Raw genomic sequence first — 20,100 nt, forward strand, 5'->3', positions numbered from 1 at the left:
CCTGTGTGTGTGTGTATATGAGTACCTGTGTCTGAATATCTGTGTGTGTGTGAGAGTATATGATTACCTGTTTGTGTGTGAATGTGTGAGTGTATATGAGTACCTGTGTAAGTATATGAGTACCTGTGTGTGTATATATGTGTACCTGTGTGTGTGTGAATATATGTGAGTGTATATGAGTACCTGTGTCTGAATGTCTGTGTGTGTGTGAGTATATGAGTACCTGTGTGTGTATATATGTGTACCTGTGTGTGTGTGAATATATGTGAGTGTATTTGAGTACCTGTGTCTGAATGTCTGTGTGTGTGTGAGTATATGAGTACCTGTGTGTGTGTATTTGAGTACCTGTGTGTGTGTGTGTGAGTATATGAGTACGTGTGTGTGTGTGTGTGAGTATATGAGTACGTGTGTGTGTGTGAGTATATGAGTACGTGTGTGTGTGTGTGTGTGTGTGTGTGTGTGTGTGTGTGAGTATATGAGTACCTGTCTGTGTGTGAGTATATGAGTACGTGTGTGTGTGTGTGTGTGTGTGAGTACATGAGTACGTGTGTGTGTGTGTGAGTATATGAGTACCTGTGTGTGTGTGAGTATATGAGTACGTGTGTGTGAGTGTGTGTGTGTGTGTGAGTATATGAGTACGTGTGTGTGTGTGTGTGAGTATATGAGTACGTGTGCGTGTGTGTGTGTGTGAGTATATGAGTGCGTGTGTGTGTGTGTGAGTATATGAGTACGTGTGTGTGTGTGTGAGTATATGAGTACGTGTGTGTGTGTGAGTATATGAGTACGTGTGTGTGTGTGTGTGTGTGAGTATATGAGTACGTGTGTGTGTGTGTGAGTATATGAGTATATGAGAACGTGTGTGTGTGAGTATATGAGTACGTGTGTGTGTGAGTATATGAGTACCTGTGTGTGTGTGAGTATATGAGTACGTGTGTGTGTGTGTGAGTATATGAGTACGTGTGTGTGTGTGTGAGTATATGAGTACCTGTGTGTGTGTGAGTATATGAGTACGTGTGTGTGTCAGTATATGAGTACGTGTGTGTGTGTGTGTGAGTATGAGTACGTGTGTGTGTGTGTGTGTGAGTATATGAGTACGTGTGTGTGTGTGTGAGTATATGAGTACGTGTGTGTGTGTGTGTGTGAGTATATGAGTACGTGTGTGTGTGTGTGTGAGTATATGAGTACCTGTGTGTGTGTGAGTATATGAGTACGTGTGTGTGTGTGTGTGTGTGTGAGTATATGAGTACGTGTGTGTGTGCGTGAGTACATGAGTACCTGTGTGTGTGTGAATTTGTGTGTATGAGAGTACCTGTGTGTGAGTATATGAGTACCTGTGTGAATGTGTGTGTACATGAGTATATGAGGAGGTGTGTGTGTGTGTGTGTATATTTGAGTACCTGTGTGTGTATGTGTGAATGTGTGTGTGAGTTTATGAGTACCTGTGTGTGTGTGAATGTGTGTGAGTGTATATGAGTACGCGTGTGTGTGAGTACATGAGTACGTGTGTGTGTGTGAGTATATGAGTACGTGTGTGTGTGTGTGAGTATATGAGTACTTGTGTGTGTGTGTGTGTGTGTGTGTGTGTGTGTGTGTGTGAGTATATGAGTACGTGTTTGTGTGTGTGAGTATATGAGTACGTGTGTGTGTGTGAGTATATGAGTACATGTGTGTGTGTGTGAATATATGAGTACCTGTGTGTGCGTGAGTATATGAGTACGTGTTTGTGTGTGTGAGTATATGAGTACGCGTGTGTGTGTGTGAGTATATGAGTATGTGTGTGTGTGAATATATGAGTACGTGTGTGTGTCAGTATATGAGTACGTGTGTGTGTGTGTGTGAGTATGAGTACGTGTTTGTGTGTGTGTGTGTGAGAGTATATGAGTACCTGTGTGTGTGAGAGTATATGAGTACCTGTGTGTGTGTGAGTATATGAGTACGTGTGTGTGTGTGTGAGTATATGAGTACGTGTTTGTGTGTGTGTGTGTGAGTATATGAGTACGTGTGTGTGTGTGTGAGTATATGAGTACGTGTTTGTGTGTGTGTGTGTGAGTATATGAGTACCTGTGTGTGTGTGTGAGAGTATATGAGTACCTGTGTGTGTGTGTGAGAGTATATGAGTACGTGTGTGTGTGTGTGTGTGTGTGTGAGTATATGAGTACCTGTGTGTGCGTGAGTATATGAGTACCTGTGTGCGTGTGTGAGTATATGAGTACGTGTGTGTGTGTGTGTGAGTATATGAGTACGTGTTTGTGTGTGTGTGAGTATATGAGTACCTGTGTGTGTGTGTGAGAGTATATGAGTACCTGTGTGTGTGTGTGAGAGTATATGAGTACGTGTGTGTTTGTGTGTGTGTGAGTATATGAGTACGCGTGTGTGTGTGTGAGTATATGAGTATGTGTGTGTGTGTGAATATATGAGTACGTGTGTGTGTGTGTGTGAGTATATGAGTACGTGTGTGTGTGTATGTGTGTGAGTATATGAGTACCTGTTTGTGTATGTGTGTGTGTGAGTATATGAGTACCTGGGTGTGTGTGTGTGAATGTGTGAGTATTTGAGTACCTGTGTGTGTGTGAGTATATGAGTACGTGTGTGTGTGTGAAAATTTGTGTGTGTGAGTATATGAGTACGTGTGTGTGTGTGTGAGTATATGAGTACGTGTGTGTGTGAGTATATGAGTACCTGTTTGTGTATGTGTGTGTGTGAGTATATGAGTACCTGGGTGTGTGTGTGTGAGTATATGCGTATGTGTTTGTGTGTGTGTGAGTATATGAGTACGTGTTTGTGTGTGTGTGAGTATATGAGTACGTGTTTGTGTGTCTGTGAGTATATGAGTACGTGTTTGTGTGTGTGTGAGTATATGAGTACGTGTGTGTGTGTGAGTATATGAGTACGTGTGTGTGTGTGTGTGAGTATATGAGTACCTGTGTGTGCATGAGTATATGAGTACGTGTTTGTGTGTGTGAGTATATGAGTACGCGCGTGTGTGTGTGAGTATATGAGTATGTGTGTGTGTGAGTATATGAGTACGTGTTTGTGTGTGAGTGTGTGTGTGTGAGTATATGAGTACCTGTGTGTGTGTGTGAGTATATGAGTACGTGTTTGTGTGTGTGTGAGTATATGAGTACCTGTGTGTGTGTGTGAGTATATGAGTACGTGTTTGTGTGTGTGTGTGTGAGTATATGAGTACCTGTGTGTGTGTGTGAGTATATGAGTACGTGTTTGTGTGTGTGTGTGTGTGAGTATATGAGTACCTGTGTGTGTGTGTGAGTATATGAGTACGTGTTTGTGTGTGTGTGTGTGAGTATATGAGTACCTGTGTGTGTGTGTGAGTATATGAGTACGTGTTTGTGTGTGTGTGTGTGAGAGTATATGAGTACCTGTGTGTGTGTGTGTGTGTTTGAGTATATGAGTACCTGTGTGTGTGTGTGAGTATATGAGTACCTGTGTGTGTGTGTGAGTATATGAGTACGTGTTTGTGTGTGTGTGAGTATATGAGTACGTGTGTGTGTGTGTGTGTGTGTGTGTGTGAGTATATGAGTACCTGTGTGTGTGTGTGAGTATATGAGTACCTGTGTGTGTGTGTGAGTATATGAGTACCTGTGTGTGTTTGAATATGTGAGGTTTGGGTGCGGTTTGTGCACTGTGAGTATGAGCCTGACCATGTCCCCACCATGGGGGTTTGTGTGGCCAGATGTGTCTCAGTGTTAGATTGAGGAGTGGAGCTTGAGACCGTGCTGTGCTTGGCCATAGCTCCCATTCTCCCCACTGCTCGCTGCTTCATATTGGTGAGAGTATGTGAGAGGAGATGTACCACAGTCAGCTGGTTTATCAGCGTTCACATACCTGTCCTATTATTCACTCTTGGTGTTGGAGGCTGAGCTGGGAATGTGATCATCACCGTTGTCCTTCTGTTCCTTCCCTTTTAGGACAGAGGGTCAAGTTTCTTGCACCTCGCTGTGACACTCGCCCATGAGATTGGGCACAATCTCGGATTGTCACATGACACAGAAGACCGCCAGTGTAACTGCCCAGATGTGGATGGTGGCTGTATAATGGAAGAGGCTGTCGGGTGAGGAACGTCACACTGTGACTGATATTGGGGCATCTTTCTCTCTATCGATCTAGATCTCTCTCTATCTATCTATCTATATCTCTCTCTCTTTCTCTATCTCTCTCTCTCTCTCTCGCATTCTGTCTCACTCTCTCACCCCCTTCTTTCTCTTTCCCTACCCTCCCTCTCCCTCCTGCCTTCCTCTCTCTCTCTCCCTTTCTCACTCCCTCTCTCTCTATCTTTCTTTCCCCGTCAGTCTTTCCCCTCCTTCTGCCCTCCCTCCCTTTCTCTCTCCCTCTCTCTACTTCTCGTTCTCCCTCTTTCCCTCTCTCTCTCTCTCTCTCTCTCTCTCACTCTTGCACACACACAGAAGCATCTAACACCAAGCACCAACCTCCCTGTTAGTAATATAGGGCTGAGAGAAGAGGAAAAATGCTATCTTAAATTGCAGGTGTTCCTTGAAACAAGGTGAAATTGTTTGGATGTGTCCTTAAGCAAAGACACGAGGTGAAAGATCCTCCTGAAGAACAGCAAGTCAGAGCATGAGCAGCTCAGAAGGTTGGCAGTGTCATTCAATAGGGGTGTGGCTGATCCAGGTGGTGGTGGAGGGTTGTTTTTCAGACTGGAGGCCTGTGACCAGTGGAGTGCCACAAGGATCGGTGCTGGGCCCTCTTTTTCTCATTTACATAAATGATTTGGATGCGAGCATAAGAGGTACAGTTAGTAAGTTTGCAGATGACACCAAAATTGGAGGTTGAGTGGACAGCGAAGAGGGTTACCTCAGATTACAACAGGATCTGGACCAGATGGGCCAATGGGCTGAGAAGTGGCAGATGGAGTTTAATTCAGATAAATGTGAGGTGCTGCATTTTGGGAAAGCAAATCTTAGCAGGACTTATACACTTAATGGTAAGGTCCTAGGGAGACACCTTGGAGTACAGGCTCATAGCTCCTTGAAAGTGGAGTCGCAGGTAGATAGGATAGTGAAGAAGGCGTTTGGTATGCTTTCCTTTATTGGTCAGAGTACTGAGTACAGGAGTTGGGAGGTCATGTTGCGGCTGTACATGACATTGGTTAGGCCACTGTTGGAATATTGCGTGCAATTCTGGTCTCCTTCCTATCGGAAAGATGTTGTGAAACTTGAAAGGGTTCAGAAAAGATTTCCAAAGATGTTGCCCGGGTTGGAGGACTTGAGCAATAGGGAGAGGCTGAACAGGCTGGGGCTGTTTTCCCTGGAGTGTCGGAGGCTGAGGGGTGACCTTATAGAGGTTTATAAAATTATGAGGGGCATGGATAGGATTAATAGACAAAGTCTTTTCCCTGGGGTGGGGGAGTCCAGAACTAGAGGGCATAGGTTTAGGGTGAGAGGGGAAAGATATAAAAGAGACCTAAGGGGCAACTTTTTCTCACAGAGGGTGGTACGTGTCTGGAATGAGCTGTCAGAGGATGTGGTGGAGGTTGGTACAATTGCAACAGTTAAGAGGCATTTGGATGGGTATACGAATAGGAAGGGTTTGGAGGGATATGGGCCAGGCGCTGGCAGGTGGGACTAGATTGGGTTGGAATATCTGATTGACATGGATGGGTTGGACCGAAGGGTCTGTTTCCATGCAGTACATCTCTCTGACTCTATGACTCTAAACACCCCTCCACCACCACCCTCTGTCTCCTGCCTACAAGCCAGTTCTGTATCTGAATGGCTAGTCCACCCTGTTATTTTACTGAGGGGTTTGCCATATGGGTCTACTTGGTCAACATATCTCAATTTTCCTTGATCCTAGCTGTCAACAACTTCTCATGTACCCTCCTGGCTCTTCTTGACTTTCTCTTCAGGTGTTTCCTGACTGAACTGTAACTCTCAAGCGCCCGAACTGAGCCTTCATGCCTCATCCTAAGATAAGCCTTCTTCTTCCTCTTGTCAACAGTTTCAAGTTCTTTAGTAAACCATGTCTCCCTCGCTCGACCACTTCCTCTCTGCCTGACAGGTACATACTTATTTAGGCTGTTCCTTGAATAAGCTCTACATTGTGTCCATCCCCTGCAGTTTCCTTCCCTATCCTTACATCCTAAATCTTGCCGAATTGCATCATAATTGCCTGTCCCTCAGCTATAACTCTTGCCCTGCGGTATATACCTATCCCTTTCCATCGCCAAAAGTAAACATAATTGAATTGTGGTCACTGTCACCAAAGTGCTCACCTACCTCCAAATCTAATGCCTGGCCAGGTTCACAATACCAAATCCAATGTGGCCTCGCCCCTTGTTGGCCTGTCTACATACTGGGTCAGGAAACCCTCCTACACACATTGGACAAAACCTGACCCATCTAAAGTACTTGAACTAGAGTATTCCTCGTCAATATTTGGAAAGTTAAAGTTCCCCATAACAACGACCCTGTTACCGATCCTATCGAAGGTCATCCTTGCCATCCTTTCCTCTGCATCTCTGGAAGAATTAAGAGACCTATAGAAAACTCCGAACAGAATGACCTCTCCTTTCCTGTTTCTAATCTCAGCCCATGCTACATCAGGAGACGAATCCTTTCTGCCACTGTAATACTGTCCTTGACGAACATTGCCACATCCCCTCCTCTTTTACCACCTTCTCTGTTCTTAGTGAAACATCTTAGTCCTGTAACCTGTGACAACCATTCCGGTCCCTGCTCTATCCATGTCTCCAGACACACCTCCGAAAGGGCCACAACATCGAAATCCCAAGTACCATCCCAGTGGGCACTGTCTGAGTGTGTGGGGGAGGGGGAGGGGGAGGGGGAGGGTCACTCAAGGGGTTAGAGTCTGGGATGTACTGTCTGAAAGTGTGGGGGGAAGGAGAGGTTCATTCTAGGGGTTAGGGTCTGGGATGTTCTGTCAGAGTGTGGGGGGAGGGGGAGGGTCACTTGACGGTTTAGGGTTTGAGATGTACTGTCTGACAGTGTGGGGGGAGGGGGAGGGACACTTGTGGGGTTAGGGTCTGGGATGTTCTGTCTGAGAGTGTGGGGGGCAGGGAGGGGGAGGGTCACTCGAGGGGTTAAGGTCTGGGATGTTCTGTCTGAGAGTGTGGGGGGAGGGGGAGGGTCACTCGAGCGGTTAGGGTCTGGGATGTTCTGTCTGACAGTGTGGGTGAGGGGGAGGGTCACTCGAGGGGTTAGGGTCTGGGATGTTCTGTCTGAGAGTGTGGGGGGGGGGCGGGGAGGGGGAGGGTCACTCGAGGGGTTAGGGTCTGGGATGTTCTGTCTGAGAGTGTGGGGGGGCGGGGAGGGGGAGGGTCACTCGAGGGGTTAGGGTCTGGGATGTTCTGTCTGACAGTGTGGGGGGAGGGGGAGGGGGAGGGTCACTCGAGGGGTTAGGGTCTGGGATGTTCTGTCTGACAGTGTGGGGGGAGGGGGAGGGACACTTGTGGGGTTAGGGTCTGGGATGTTCTATCTGAGAGTGTGGGGGGCAGGGAGGGGGAGGGTCACTCGAGGGGTTAAGGTCTGGGATGTTCTGTCTGAGAGTGTGGGGGGAGGGGGAGGGTCACTCGAGGGGTTAGGGTCTGGGATGTTCTGTCTGAGAGTGTGGGGGGTGGGGGAGGGGGAGGGTCACTCGAGCGGTTAGGGTCTGGGATGTTCTGTCTGACAGTGTGGGTGAGGGGGAGGGTCACTCGAGGGGTTAGGGTCTGGGATGTTCTGTCTGAGAGTGTGGGGGGGGCGGGGAGGGGGAGGGTCACTCGAGGGGTTAGGGTCTGGGATGTTCTGTCTGAGAGTGTGGGGGGGAGGGAGTTATCTGGTTGTTTGTATTGAGTCCGTTTTGAGGGTTTTTTGGGAAAAGGGCAGGTGACTGTTCCCACCTCTGTGTGTGCCAGTGTGTGTGCCAGTGTCTGGCTGGGTGTGTGCCAGTATGTGCCTGTCTTCACCGTGTCTCCTGTTGGTTGGCTCAGGTTGAATTTGCCGAGGATGTTTAGTAGCTGCAGCCGCGAGGATTTGGAGCAAGCGTTTAACCAGGGATTCGGCCCGTGTCTGTTTAACCTCCCGGATCCAGACCAGGTGCTGTCCCCTCCCCAGTGTGGGAACCTGTACCTGGACAGAGGCGAGGACTGTGACTGTGGACCCCCTGCGGTAAGGATAATGGGGGGGGGGGGGGCGGGAGCGAGTGTGACTGTGGACCCCCCCCCGGGGTAAGCATGGTGGGGGGCAGTGTGACTGTGCCCCCACTCCCCCGGGGTAAGGATGGTGGGGGTGGGAATGTGACTGTGCCCCCACCCCCCTGCCCCCACCCCCCTCCCCCCCCTCCCCCCGGGGTAAGGTTGGTGGGGGTGGGGGGGTGCAGTGTGACTGCCCCCACCATCCCGGGGTAAGGATGGCAGGGTTGGGGAGGGTGGGGTGCAGTGTGACTGTGCCCCACCCCCCCGAGGTAAGGATGATGGGGGTGGGGGGTAGGGGTTGGGGTGTGACTGTGCCCCTCCCGGGGTAAGGATGGTGGGGGTGAGGGGGATGTGTGGTTAGGATGCACGCACACGTACACATACCCACACACGCACACATACCCACACACGCACACATACCCACACACGCACACACACCCACACACACCCTTACTTACCCACACACATGCACACGCACACATACCCATACACACCCACACGCACACATATCCACATATGCATTCATACCCACACACACCCACACACACATGCACACGAACACATGCACATATACCCACACACACATGCGCACACACACATACCCACCCACACGCACATGCATACATACACAAGCACACGCAGACATACCCACACACATGCAAACACATACATACCCACACACATGCACACGCATACATACCCACACATACATGCACACATACCCACACACACCCACACGCACATGCACGTACCCATAACCACACACACATACCGACATGTACACGCAAACATACCCACACACGCGTACCCACACGTATATGCACACACACCCACACACACACGCACATGCACATGTACCCACACACATATACATGCACACACCCACGCACGCGCACACACACCCACACATACCCACATACACACATACCCACACACACACGCACATACCCCCACACACACACCTGCGCACATACCCCCACACACACAGCAACACACGCGCACACATATCCCCCCACATGCGCGCGCACACACCCTCACATGCACACATACGCCCCCACACACACACATACCCACACGCACCCACGCACCCACATACACACACACACACCCATGATTCTCTATGATAGGGAGGGGAATAGCAACTTGAAATTCCCTGGCATATTCCAGCTGCATTTATTAACCATCAAACTCCCATAACTCCGACCCCACTCCATAGCCCCCAAATACCTCTGCCACCTCTCACTGATTGCAACTTTATCCAGGGAAAGAGTGGGGATGGTGGTGGGGAGAAATCGCACTTTCAGATGTAGGTTTGCTCGCTGAGCTGGAAGGTTCTTTTCCAGACGTTTCGTCACTCTACTAGGTAACATCCTCAGGCGAGCACTGTATATGATTCCTGCTTTCTATTTATATGTTTGGGTTTTTTGGGTTGGTGATGTCATTTCCTGTGGTGTACCCTGGTGGCTAGTTTTCTGCCTGTTTATCCAATGTAGTGTTTGTTACAGTCCTTGACATTAGTTTTTCTTGTTGTCTGTATAGGGTCTTCAAGTTGTTCAAAGAAACAGCTCGATAGAAGAAAGTGTTCCATGCTGAATGTCTCTGCCTTCTCTCTCCCTTCTGTAAGACCATGTGTTGGATGTTACCTTTTGTGCCAAGGAGGTGTTTATAGGGATTGTTGGAGGAATTTGGAATAGCATCATTAAGTTGGGATATTCTATTGGGTTTTTGGATAGGTTAAGATTTGGAGACGCCGGTGTGGGACTGGGGTGTACAATGTTAAAGCTGTTGTTTAAATGTGTTGGTGGGTTTGTGGGCTACGATGATGTAAAGGGGTCTGAGTAGTCTGGCAGTCATTTCTGAGATGTCTTTGATGTAGGGGAGAGTGGCTAGGGTTTCTGGATGTGTTTTGTCTGCTTGTTTGGGTTTGTTGTTGGGAAATCGGCAAACTGTGTTCATTGGGTACCCATTCTTTTTGAATACACAGTATAGGTGATTTTCCTCTGCTCTGTGTAGTTCCTCTGTGCTGCAGTGTGTGGTAGCTCGTTGAAATAATGTTCTAACGCAGTCCCACTTCAACTGGGACAACACATCTGTCCTGGGACAAGCCAAACAGAGACACGCACAGGAATTCCTAAAAGCACGGCATTCCAACCGGAACTCTATCAACAAACACATCGAGTTAGACCCCATCTACCACACAATGAGAAAAATAACAGGAAGTGACTTCACCACAGGAAATAATATCACCAGCCCAAAGAAACCCAAACCTATCTATAGAAAGCAGGAATCATATCCAGTGCTTCGCCTGAGGCCCACTGAAGATGTTATGGAAACATCAGGAAATGAACCTTCCAGCTAAGCGAGCAAGACTATATCTAGAATCTCAACCTCAGCTACAAATCTTCGCAAAACTCACGCAGTCACTCCCCAACCCCAGCCCCCCACCATCCTTACCCCGGGGGAGGGGGGAGGGGGGGTCACAGTGACACTCCACACAACCACCCACCACCCTTACCCAGGGGCAGGGGGGCAAAGTAACACTTCCCCACCTCCCCCCCACCCCCCCCACCCCACCACCATCCTTACCCCGGGGGGAGGAGGGAGTGAGTCACAGTGACACTCCCCATTCCCCCCCCCCCCACCCACAATCTTTACCCTGGGAGGGGGAGGGGGTCACAGTGACACTCTCCCCCACCCACCATCCTTACCCCGGGGGGTGTCACAGTGACACTTCCGCCACCCACCATCCTTAACCCAGGGGGAGGGGGTCACAGTGACACTCCCCACCCCCCCCCCCCCCACCATCCTTACCCCGGGGGAGGGGGGTCACAGTGACATTCCCCCCCACCATCCTTACCCCGGGGGAGGGGGGTCACAGTGACACTCCCCACCCCACCCCCCCCCCACCATCCTTACCCTGGGGGGAGGGGGGTCACAGTGACATTCCCCCCACCATCCTTACCCCGGGGGAGGGGGGGTCACAGTGACACTCCCCCCCCCACCCCCCCACCATCCTTACCCCGGGGGAGGGGGGGTCACAGTGACATTCCCCCCACCATCCTTACCCCGGGGGAGGGGGGTCACAGTGACATTCCCCCCACCATCCTTACCCCGGGGGAGGGGGGTCACAGTGACACTCCCTACCCACCCCCCCCACCATCCCTACCCCGGGGGGAGGGGGTCACAGTGACATTCCCCACCCACCCCCCTACCATCCTTACCCCGGGGGGAGGGGGTCACAGTGACATTCCCCCCACCATCCTTACCCCGGGGGAGGGGGGTCACAGTGACACTCCCCACCCACCCCCCCACCATCCTTACCCCGGGGGGAGGGGGTCACAGTGACATTCCCCCCACCATCCTTACCCCGGGGGAGGGGGGTCACAGTGACATTCCCCCCACCATCCTTACCCCGGGGGGAGGGGGTCACAGTGACATTCCCCCCACCATCCTTACCCCAGGGGAACGGGGTCACAGTGACATTCCCCACCCACCCACCCACCATCCTTACCCCAGGGGGAGGGGGTCACAGTGACACTCCCCACCCCCCCCCCCCCCCCCACCATCCTTACCCCGGAGGGAGGGGATCACAGTGACATTCCCCCCCCCCACCATCCTTATCCACACTAACCTCCATATGTGTACTATCTTCTGTGTGAAAAAGTTACCTGTCAGGTTCCTTTTTATTCTTTCCCCTTGAACCTTAACCTGATGCCCTCCAGATCTCGATTTCCCAACCCTGGGAAAAAGACGGAGTATATTCACCCTTGTTATGGACCAGGCCAGATCCCACAAAACAACTCATGAAAGTAGCCCAGACCCTCGTTTTGCCAGGTGTCCTAAGAAGGATGTACAATGGATATTCCCAGGAGGGATGCAGCTAGCCCAAACCACTTCGTTTTAAACAAACCAGAATTTATTTGTAATATTATCGAATGAAACACAAACAAAAAAGAGCAGAATGTAGAATAACTTAACCTATTCAGTTAAAAATCACACAACACCACATTATAGTCCTGATGTTGTGTGATTTTTAACATTGTACACCCCAGTCCCACACCAGCGTCTCCAAATCTTAACCTATCCAAAAACCCAATAGAATATCCCAACTTAATGATGCTATTCCAAATTCCTCCAACAATCCCCATAAACACCTCCTTGGCACAAAAGGTAACATCCAACACATGGTCTTACAGAAGGGAGAGAGAAGGCAGAGACATTCAGCATGGAACACTTTCTTCTATCGAGCTGTTTCTTTGACCAACTGCTTCTGAACAACTAAACAAAACAGTTTAGTTTTGGACTGCTAAACTCCAAAACCAAACCAAATCAGAGGTAAGCTGAGCTGGGAGAACAGGTTTTTGTTGTTCATGTTTTTTTTTAAAAAAACTTGAAAGCCTTTTGCCTGAGGCAGTATAACGAAATTGGCCGACAACCCATCAAACCTAGACTTTTCGGAGTGTCTGTGTTAATGACCCCTCTGAGAGAAACCAAAGACAACATCACCTTGTGAAAGTAGCAGCCTCATCACACTCTATCCATGACTCTCATGATCTTATACACCTCAATAAGGTCCCCCCTCAGTCTCCTGTGCACACCAGAAAAAAGTCATAGTGTCTCCAGCACCTCCCTATAACTCAGACCCTTCGGTCCTGGCAACAGCCTTGTAAATTTCTTTTGCACTGTTTCCAGTTTAATAACATCCTTCCAATAGCAAGGTGACCAAAACTGAACACAATACTCCAAGTGCTGCCTCACCAACATCCCGTACAACTGCAACATAACTCCCCAACTTCTATACTCAATGCTCTGACTGATGAAGGCCAGTGTACCAAAAGCCTTCTTTACTGCTCTGTCTCCCTGGGACTCCACTCTCAGAAAACCGTGCACCTGAACTCCAAGATCCCTCTGTTCCACTACACTCCTTAAGGCCCAGCCATTCACCATGAAACTTCTACCTTGATTTGACTTTCCAAAATGCAAGATCTCACGCTTATCTAGATTAAACTCCATTAGCTATTTCTCTGCCCACTTCCTCAGCTGATCAATTTCTGAGAACCTTCCTCCCTGTCCATGCTACCGCCTATTTTAGTATCATCCGCAAACTTACTCATCATGTCTTGTATATTCCCATCCAAAGCAATGATATAATGGGCCCAGCACCTACCCCTGAGACACTCCCCTAGTCACAGGCCTCCAGTCCATCAAGCATCCTTCCACTATTACCCTCTGCTTCCTCCCATCAAGCCAATTGTGTATCGAATTTGCCAGCTCCCCCTGGATTCCAAGTGATCTCACCTTCCACAGCAGTCTACCATGTGGAACCTTATCAAAGGCCTTCCTGAAATCCATATAGACTGTGTTTGCCCTCATGCACTCATCCACCTTCCAGGTCATTTTGTTAAAGAATGCTAATAAATTTGTGAGGCATGATCTCCCACCCATAAAGCCACGCTGACTGCTCCAAATCAAACCCTGTCTCTCCAAATGCATGTGTATCTTATCCCTCAGAATCTTCTAAAGTAACTTCTCTACCACAGATGTTAAGCTTACTGCTCTATCATTCCCAGGGTTTCCTTTGCAGCCCTTCTTGAGTAAGGGCACAACATTCACTACCCTCCAGTCTTCCGGGACCTCACCCATGGCTAACGATAATGCAAATATATCAGACAGGGCCCTTGCAATTTCTTCTCCAGCCTCTGACAGTGTTCTTGGATATATCTGTTCAGGACCAGAAGAGTTATCCACCTTTATACATTGTAACACATCCAACACCAGCTCTACTGTGATGTGGACTGGCCCCAAAATGTGACCACGAACTTCCCCAAGTTCCTAGGTCTTCATGTCTTTCTCTACAGTAAGCACAGAGGAGAGATATTCATTAAGGACTACGCCCATCTCCTGTGGTTCTACACGTACATGTCCTTGGGGGTCCTAGTCTCTCTCTACATATTCTTTTTCCTTTAATATAATTAAATAACCTCTTTGGATACACCCTAATCTTCTCAGCCAAAGCTATGTCATGCCCTCTTTTCTCCCTTCTTCAGTAAACTCCTGTATTCACTGTACACCTCCAGGGATTCCCTTGATCCCAGCTGCCTCTACCTGAACCACGCCTCCTCAAAGCCTCAATATCTCTTGTCATCCAGGGTTCCCTGTTCCTGCCAACCCTGCCCTTGACCCTCACAGGAACAGATCGACCTTGAACTCTAGCTATCTCACTTTTGAAGGCCTCCCACTTGCTGGAGGTCCCTTTGCCTCCAAACAATCTACTCCAGTCAAACCCTACAAGCTCCTGTCTAATTCCATCAATGTTCACCTTCCCCCAGTTTAGAACTTGAACCTGTGGACCAGTTTTGTCCCTGTCTATAACTATTCTAAATTTAATAGAACTATGGTCACTGCTCCCACAGTGCTCCCCCACTGTCACCTCCGTCACCTGTCCTGCCCCATTTCCCAAGAGGAGGTTGAGTTTTACCCCCTCCTGAGTGGGACCCTCTGCATACTGCTTGAGGGAACTTTCCTGAACACACTTAACACATTCCACCCCATCTAAGCCCTTAACACTCTGGCAGTCCCAGTCTAATGTTCAGAAAATGAAAATCCCCGACTATGACAACCCTATAGCTCCTGGGAGTCTCCCCAGTCTCCCTGCAGGTTTGTTCCTCGAATTCCTGCTGACTATTTGGGGGCCTATAGTACAACCCCAATAACATCACCATCCCCTTCTTATTTCTTAGCTCCACCCACAAAGCCTCACTGGATGATCCTTCAGTTATTTCATCTCTGATTATTGCTGTGATACTCACCTTCATCAGAAATACATCTCCCCCTCCCCTCCTACCACCACCTCTGTCCCACCTAAAGCACCTGTCCCCTGACTTGGGCTGAGAAGTGGCAGATGGAGTTTAATTTAGATAAATGCGAGGTGCTGTGTTTTGGGAAATCAAATCTTAGCAGGAGTTATACACTTAATAGAACATAGAACAATACAAAGCAGATCAGGCCCTTCAGTCCTCAATGTTGCTCTGGCCTGTGAACTATTCTCAGCTCGTTCCCCTACACTATCCCATCATCATCCATGTGCTTATCCAAGGATTATTTAAATCTCCCTAATGTGGCTGAGTTAACTACATTGACAGGTAGAGATGCTGGAAAAGCACAGCAGATCAGGCAGTATCTGAGGGCAAAAGGTGTCTATTCCTGATGAAGGGCTTTTGCCCGAAACATTGATTTTCCTGCTCCTCGGATGCTGCCTGACCTTTTCCAGCACCATACTGATCAAAATCTGGTTTCCAGCATCTGCTGTCCTCACTTTTGCCACATCAGCAGGTAGGGCATTCCACACCCTTACCATTCTGTGAGTAAAGAACCTGCCTTTGACATCTGTCTTAAATCTATCACCCCTCAATTTTTAGTTATGTCCCCTCGAACAAGCTGACATCATCATCCTAGGAAAAAGACTCTCACTGTCTATCCTATCTAATCCTCTGATTATCTTGTATGTCCCTATCAAATCCCTTCTTAGCCTTCTCTCCAATGAGAACAGACCTGCACCTTTTCCAATGCTTCCACATCCTTCCCGAAATATGGCGACCAGAACTGTACACAATATTCCAAGTGAGGCCGCACCAGTGTTTTGTATAGTCGCAGCATGACATCTCAGCTCCGGAACTGAATCCCCCTACCAATGAAACCGAACACACCATATGCCTTCTTTACAGCACTATCCACCTGAGTGGTAACTTTCAGGGATCTATGTAAATGAACTCCAAGATCCCTCTGCACATCCACACTACCAAGAATCTTTCCATTGACCCAGTACTCTGCCTTCCTGTTATTCTTCCCAAAGTGAATCACCTCACACTTAGCTGCATTGAACTCCATTTGCCACCTCTCAGCCCGATTCTGCAGTTTATCCAAGTCCCCCTATAACCTGTAACATTCTTCCACACTATCCACTACTCCACCAACTTTAGTGTCATCTGCAAATTTACTAATCCATCCACCAATGTCTGCGTTTAAGTCATTTATAAAAATGACAAAGAGAAGTGGTCCCAAAACACACCCTTGTTTCACACCACTAGTAACCGGACTCCAGGCTGAATATTTTCCATCAATCACCATTTGCTGCCTTCTTTCAGAAAGCCAGTTTCTAATCCAAACTGCTAAATCACCCACAATTCCATGCCTCTGCATTTTCTCCAACAGCCTACCATGTGGAAACAAATCAAGAGCTTTATTGAAGTCCATGTATACCACATCAACTGTCCTACCCTCATCTACATGCTTGGTCACAAAAAAACTCAAAGAGGTTTGTGAGACACGATCTACCTTTGAAGAAACCATGTTGACTATCTGAAATCAAATTGTTGCTTGCTAGATGATTGTAAATCCTATCTTTTATAATCCTTTCCAAACCCTTTCCTACAACAGAAGTAAGGCTCACTGGTCTATAATTACCTGGGTCATCTCTGCTGCCCTTCTTGAACAAGGGCACAACATTTGCAATCCTCCAGTCCTCTGGTACTAAATTTGTAGACAATGATGACTCAAAGATCAAAGCCAAAGGCTCTGTTATCTCCTCCCTAGCTTCCCAGAGAATCCTCGGATAAATCCCATCTGGCCCAGGGGACTTGTCTACTTTCACTCCTTCTAGAATTGATAACACCTGTTTGTAACTAACCTTGATCCTTTCTCGTCTAATATCTCGTACCTCATTCTTCTCCTCCACAATATTCTCCTTTCCCTGAGTGAACACTGATGAGAAATATTCGTTTAGCATCTCTCCGATCTCGACAGGGTCCACACATAGCTTCCCACTTCTGTCTTTGACTGGCCTTATTCCTATCCTAATCATCCTTTTATTCCTCACATACCTATAGAAAGCTTTAGGGTTCTCCTTTATTCTATTTGCTAAAGACTGCTCGTGTCCTCTCTTTGCTCTTCTTAACTCTCTCTTTAAATCCTTCCTCACTGATCTGTAACTCTCCATCGCCTCATCTGTACCATCTTGTCTCATCATCACATGAGCCTCCTTCTTCTTTGTAACAAGAGATACAATTTCTGTAGTAAACCACGGTTCCCTTACCTTATCACTTCCTCCCTGCCTGACAGGGACAGACCTATCAAGGACACACAATATCTGTTCCTGAAACCAGCTCCACATTTCCATTGTCCCCATCCCCTACATTTTGCTACCCCATTCTATGCCTCCTAATTCCTGCCTAATCACATTATAATTGCCCTTGTCCCATTGATAACTCTTGACCTGTGGCATGTACCGATTCCTTTCCATCACTAAACTAAACGTAACTGAATTATGGTCACTCTCTCCAAAGTGCTCACCTACAACTCAATCAAACACCTGGCCTGGGTCATTACCAAGCACCAGATCCAGTGTGGCCTCCCCTCTTGTCGGCCCTTCGACATCCTGTGTCAGGAAACCCTCCTGTAAACATTGGACAAAAACTGATCCATCTGACATACTGGAGTTACCCCTGCTCATGCCTCCACCCCCATTCCCCCCACCATCACACCCACTCCAGTTACAGGTTCCGACCCCACTCCCAGCTCTACACCCACACCAGATCCCAGCTCCCGGCCCTGCCGAGTTTTCACCATCCCCCCAGACCTTCCCCTCACTGAGGACGAATGATCAGTCCTCAGCAAAGGACTCACCTTCATCCCCCTCCGTCCACGCATCAATGAATTTAATACACGCCGTGACATCGAACAATTCTTCCGTCGCCTCCGCCTCCGAGCTTACTTTCACAATCAGGACTCCCGCCCACCTTCCGAGGACCCCTTCGCCCACCTCCAACACACTGCATCCACCTGGACACCCTGCGCTGGCCTATTACCTGCCCTCGACCTCTTCATTTCCAACTGCCGCCGGGACATTAACCGTCTCAACCTGTCTACCCCCCTCCCCAACTCCAACCTCTCACCCTCACAATACGCAGCCCTCCAATCCCTCTGCTCCAATCCCAACCTCACCATCAAGCCAGCGGATAAAGGGGGCGCAGTGGTAGTCTGGCGCACTGACCTCTACACCGTTGAAGCCAAACGCCAACTCGAGGACACCTCTTCCTACTCCCTCTCGACCATGACCCCACCCCCCCATCACCAAACCATCATCTCCCAGACCATACAGAACCTCATCACCTCAGGAGATCTCCCACCCACAGCTTCCAACCTCATAGTCCGAGAACCCCGCACTGCCCGGTTCTACCTCCTTCCCAAGATCCACAAGCCTGACCACCCTGGCCGACCCATTGTCTCAGCTTGCTCCTGCCCCATGGAACTCATCTCTACCTACCTCGACACTGTCCTATCCCACCTAGTCCAGGAACTCCCCACATACGTTCGAGACACCACCCACGCCCTCCACCTCCTCCAAGACTTCCGTTTCCCTGGCCCCCAGCGCCTCATCTTCACCATGGATATCCAATCCCTCTACACCTCCATCCGCCATGACCAGGGCCTCCAAGCCCTCCGTTTTTTCCTCTCTAGACGTCCCCAACAGTACCCTTCCACTGACACTCTCATTCGTTTGGCCGAACTGGTCCTCACCCTTAACAATTTCACCTTTGAATCCTCCCACTTCCTCCAGACCAAAGGGGTAGCCATGGGCACACGTATGGGCCCCAGCTATGCCTGTCTCTTTGTTGGCTACGGAGAGCAGTTGATCTTCCGTAATTACACCGGCACCACTCCCCACCTCTTCCTCCGCTACAAATATAACTCCATTGGCGCCACCTCGTGCTCCAGGGAGGGGGTTGAGCAATTCATCAACTTCACCAACACATTCCACCCTGACCTTAAATTTACCTGGACCATCTCTGACACCTCCCTTCCCTTCCTGGACCTCTCCATCTCCATTAACGATGACCGACTTGACACTGACATTTTTTACAAACCCACCGACTCCCACAGCTACCTGGATTACACCTCTTCCCACCCTACCTCTTGCAAAAATGCCATCCCGTATTCCCAATTCCTCCACCTCCGTCGGATCTGCGCCCAGGAAGACCAGTTCCACCACAGAACACACCAGATGGCCTCCTTCTTTAGAGACCGCAATTTCCCTTCCCACGTGGTTAAAGATGCCCTCCAATGCATCTCGTCCACATCCCGCACCTCCGCCCTCAGACCCCACCCCTCCAACCGTAACAAGGACAGAACGCCCCTGGTGCTGACCTTCCACCCTACCAACCTTCGCATAAACTAAATCATCCGCTGACATTTCCGTCACCTCCAAAAAGACCCCACCACCAGGGATATATTTCCCTCCCCACCCCTTTCCACCTTCCACAAAGATTGTTCCCTCCGTGACTACCTGGTCAGATCCACACCCCCCTACAACCCACCCTCCCATTCTGGCACCTTCCCCTGCCACCGCAGGAACTGTAAAACCTGTGCCCACACCTCCTCCCTCACCTCTATCCAAGGCCCTAAAGGAGCCTTCCACAACCATCAAAGTTTTACTTGCACATCCACTAATATCATTTATTGTATCCGTTGCTCCCGATGCGGTCTCCTCTACATTGGGGAGACTGGGCGCCTCCTAGCAGAGCGCTTTAGGGAACATCCCCGAGACACCTGCACCAATCAACCACACCGCCCCGGGGCCCAACATTTCAACTCCCCCTCCCACTCTGCTGAGGACATGGAGGTCCTGGGCCTCCTTCACCGCTGCTCCCTCACCACCAGACGCCTGGAGGAAGAACGCCTCATCTTCTGCCTCGGAACACTTCAACCTCAAGGCACCAATGTGGACTTCAACAGCTTCCTCATTTCCCCTTCCCCCACCTCATCCTAGTTTCAAACTTCCAGCTCAGCACTGTCCCCATGACTTGTCCGGACTTGTCCTACCTGCCTATCTCCTTTTCCACCTATCCACTCCACCCTCTCTTCCTTGACCTATC

General features: G+C 49.2%; 1 protein-coding gene across 2 annotated transcripts in view; it reads left to right on the plus strand.

Annotated features, from left to right (window-relative positions):
- LOC140481854 (disintegrin and metalloproteinase domain-containing protein 12-like) overlaps positions 1-20,100 on the plus strand; it is a 313,597-nt gene that overhangs the window by 228,173 nt on the left and 65,324 nt on the right. For both annotated transcript variants that reach the window (XM_072578423.1, XM_072578414.1), the window contains exons 11-12: positions 3,927-4,069; positions 7,967-8,144. In XM_072578423.1, coding sequence (XP_072434524.1) covers positions 3,927-4,069; positions 7,967-8,144 — 321 coding nt within the window. The remainder of the gene's footprint in view (positions 1-3,926; positions 4,070-7,966; positions 8,145-20,100) is intronic.

Source organism: Chiloscyllium punctatum, chromosome 1 (genome assembly GCF_047496795.1).
Source record: "Chiloscyllium punctatum isolate Juve2018m chromosome 1, sChiPun1.3, whole genome shotgun sequence".
NCBI lineage: Eukaryota > Metazoa > Chordata > Chondrichthyes > Orectolobiformes > Hemiscylliidae > Chiloscyllium > Chiloscyllium punctatum.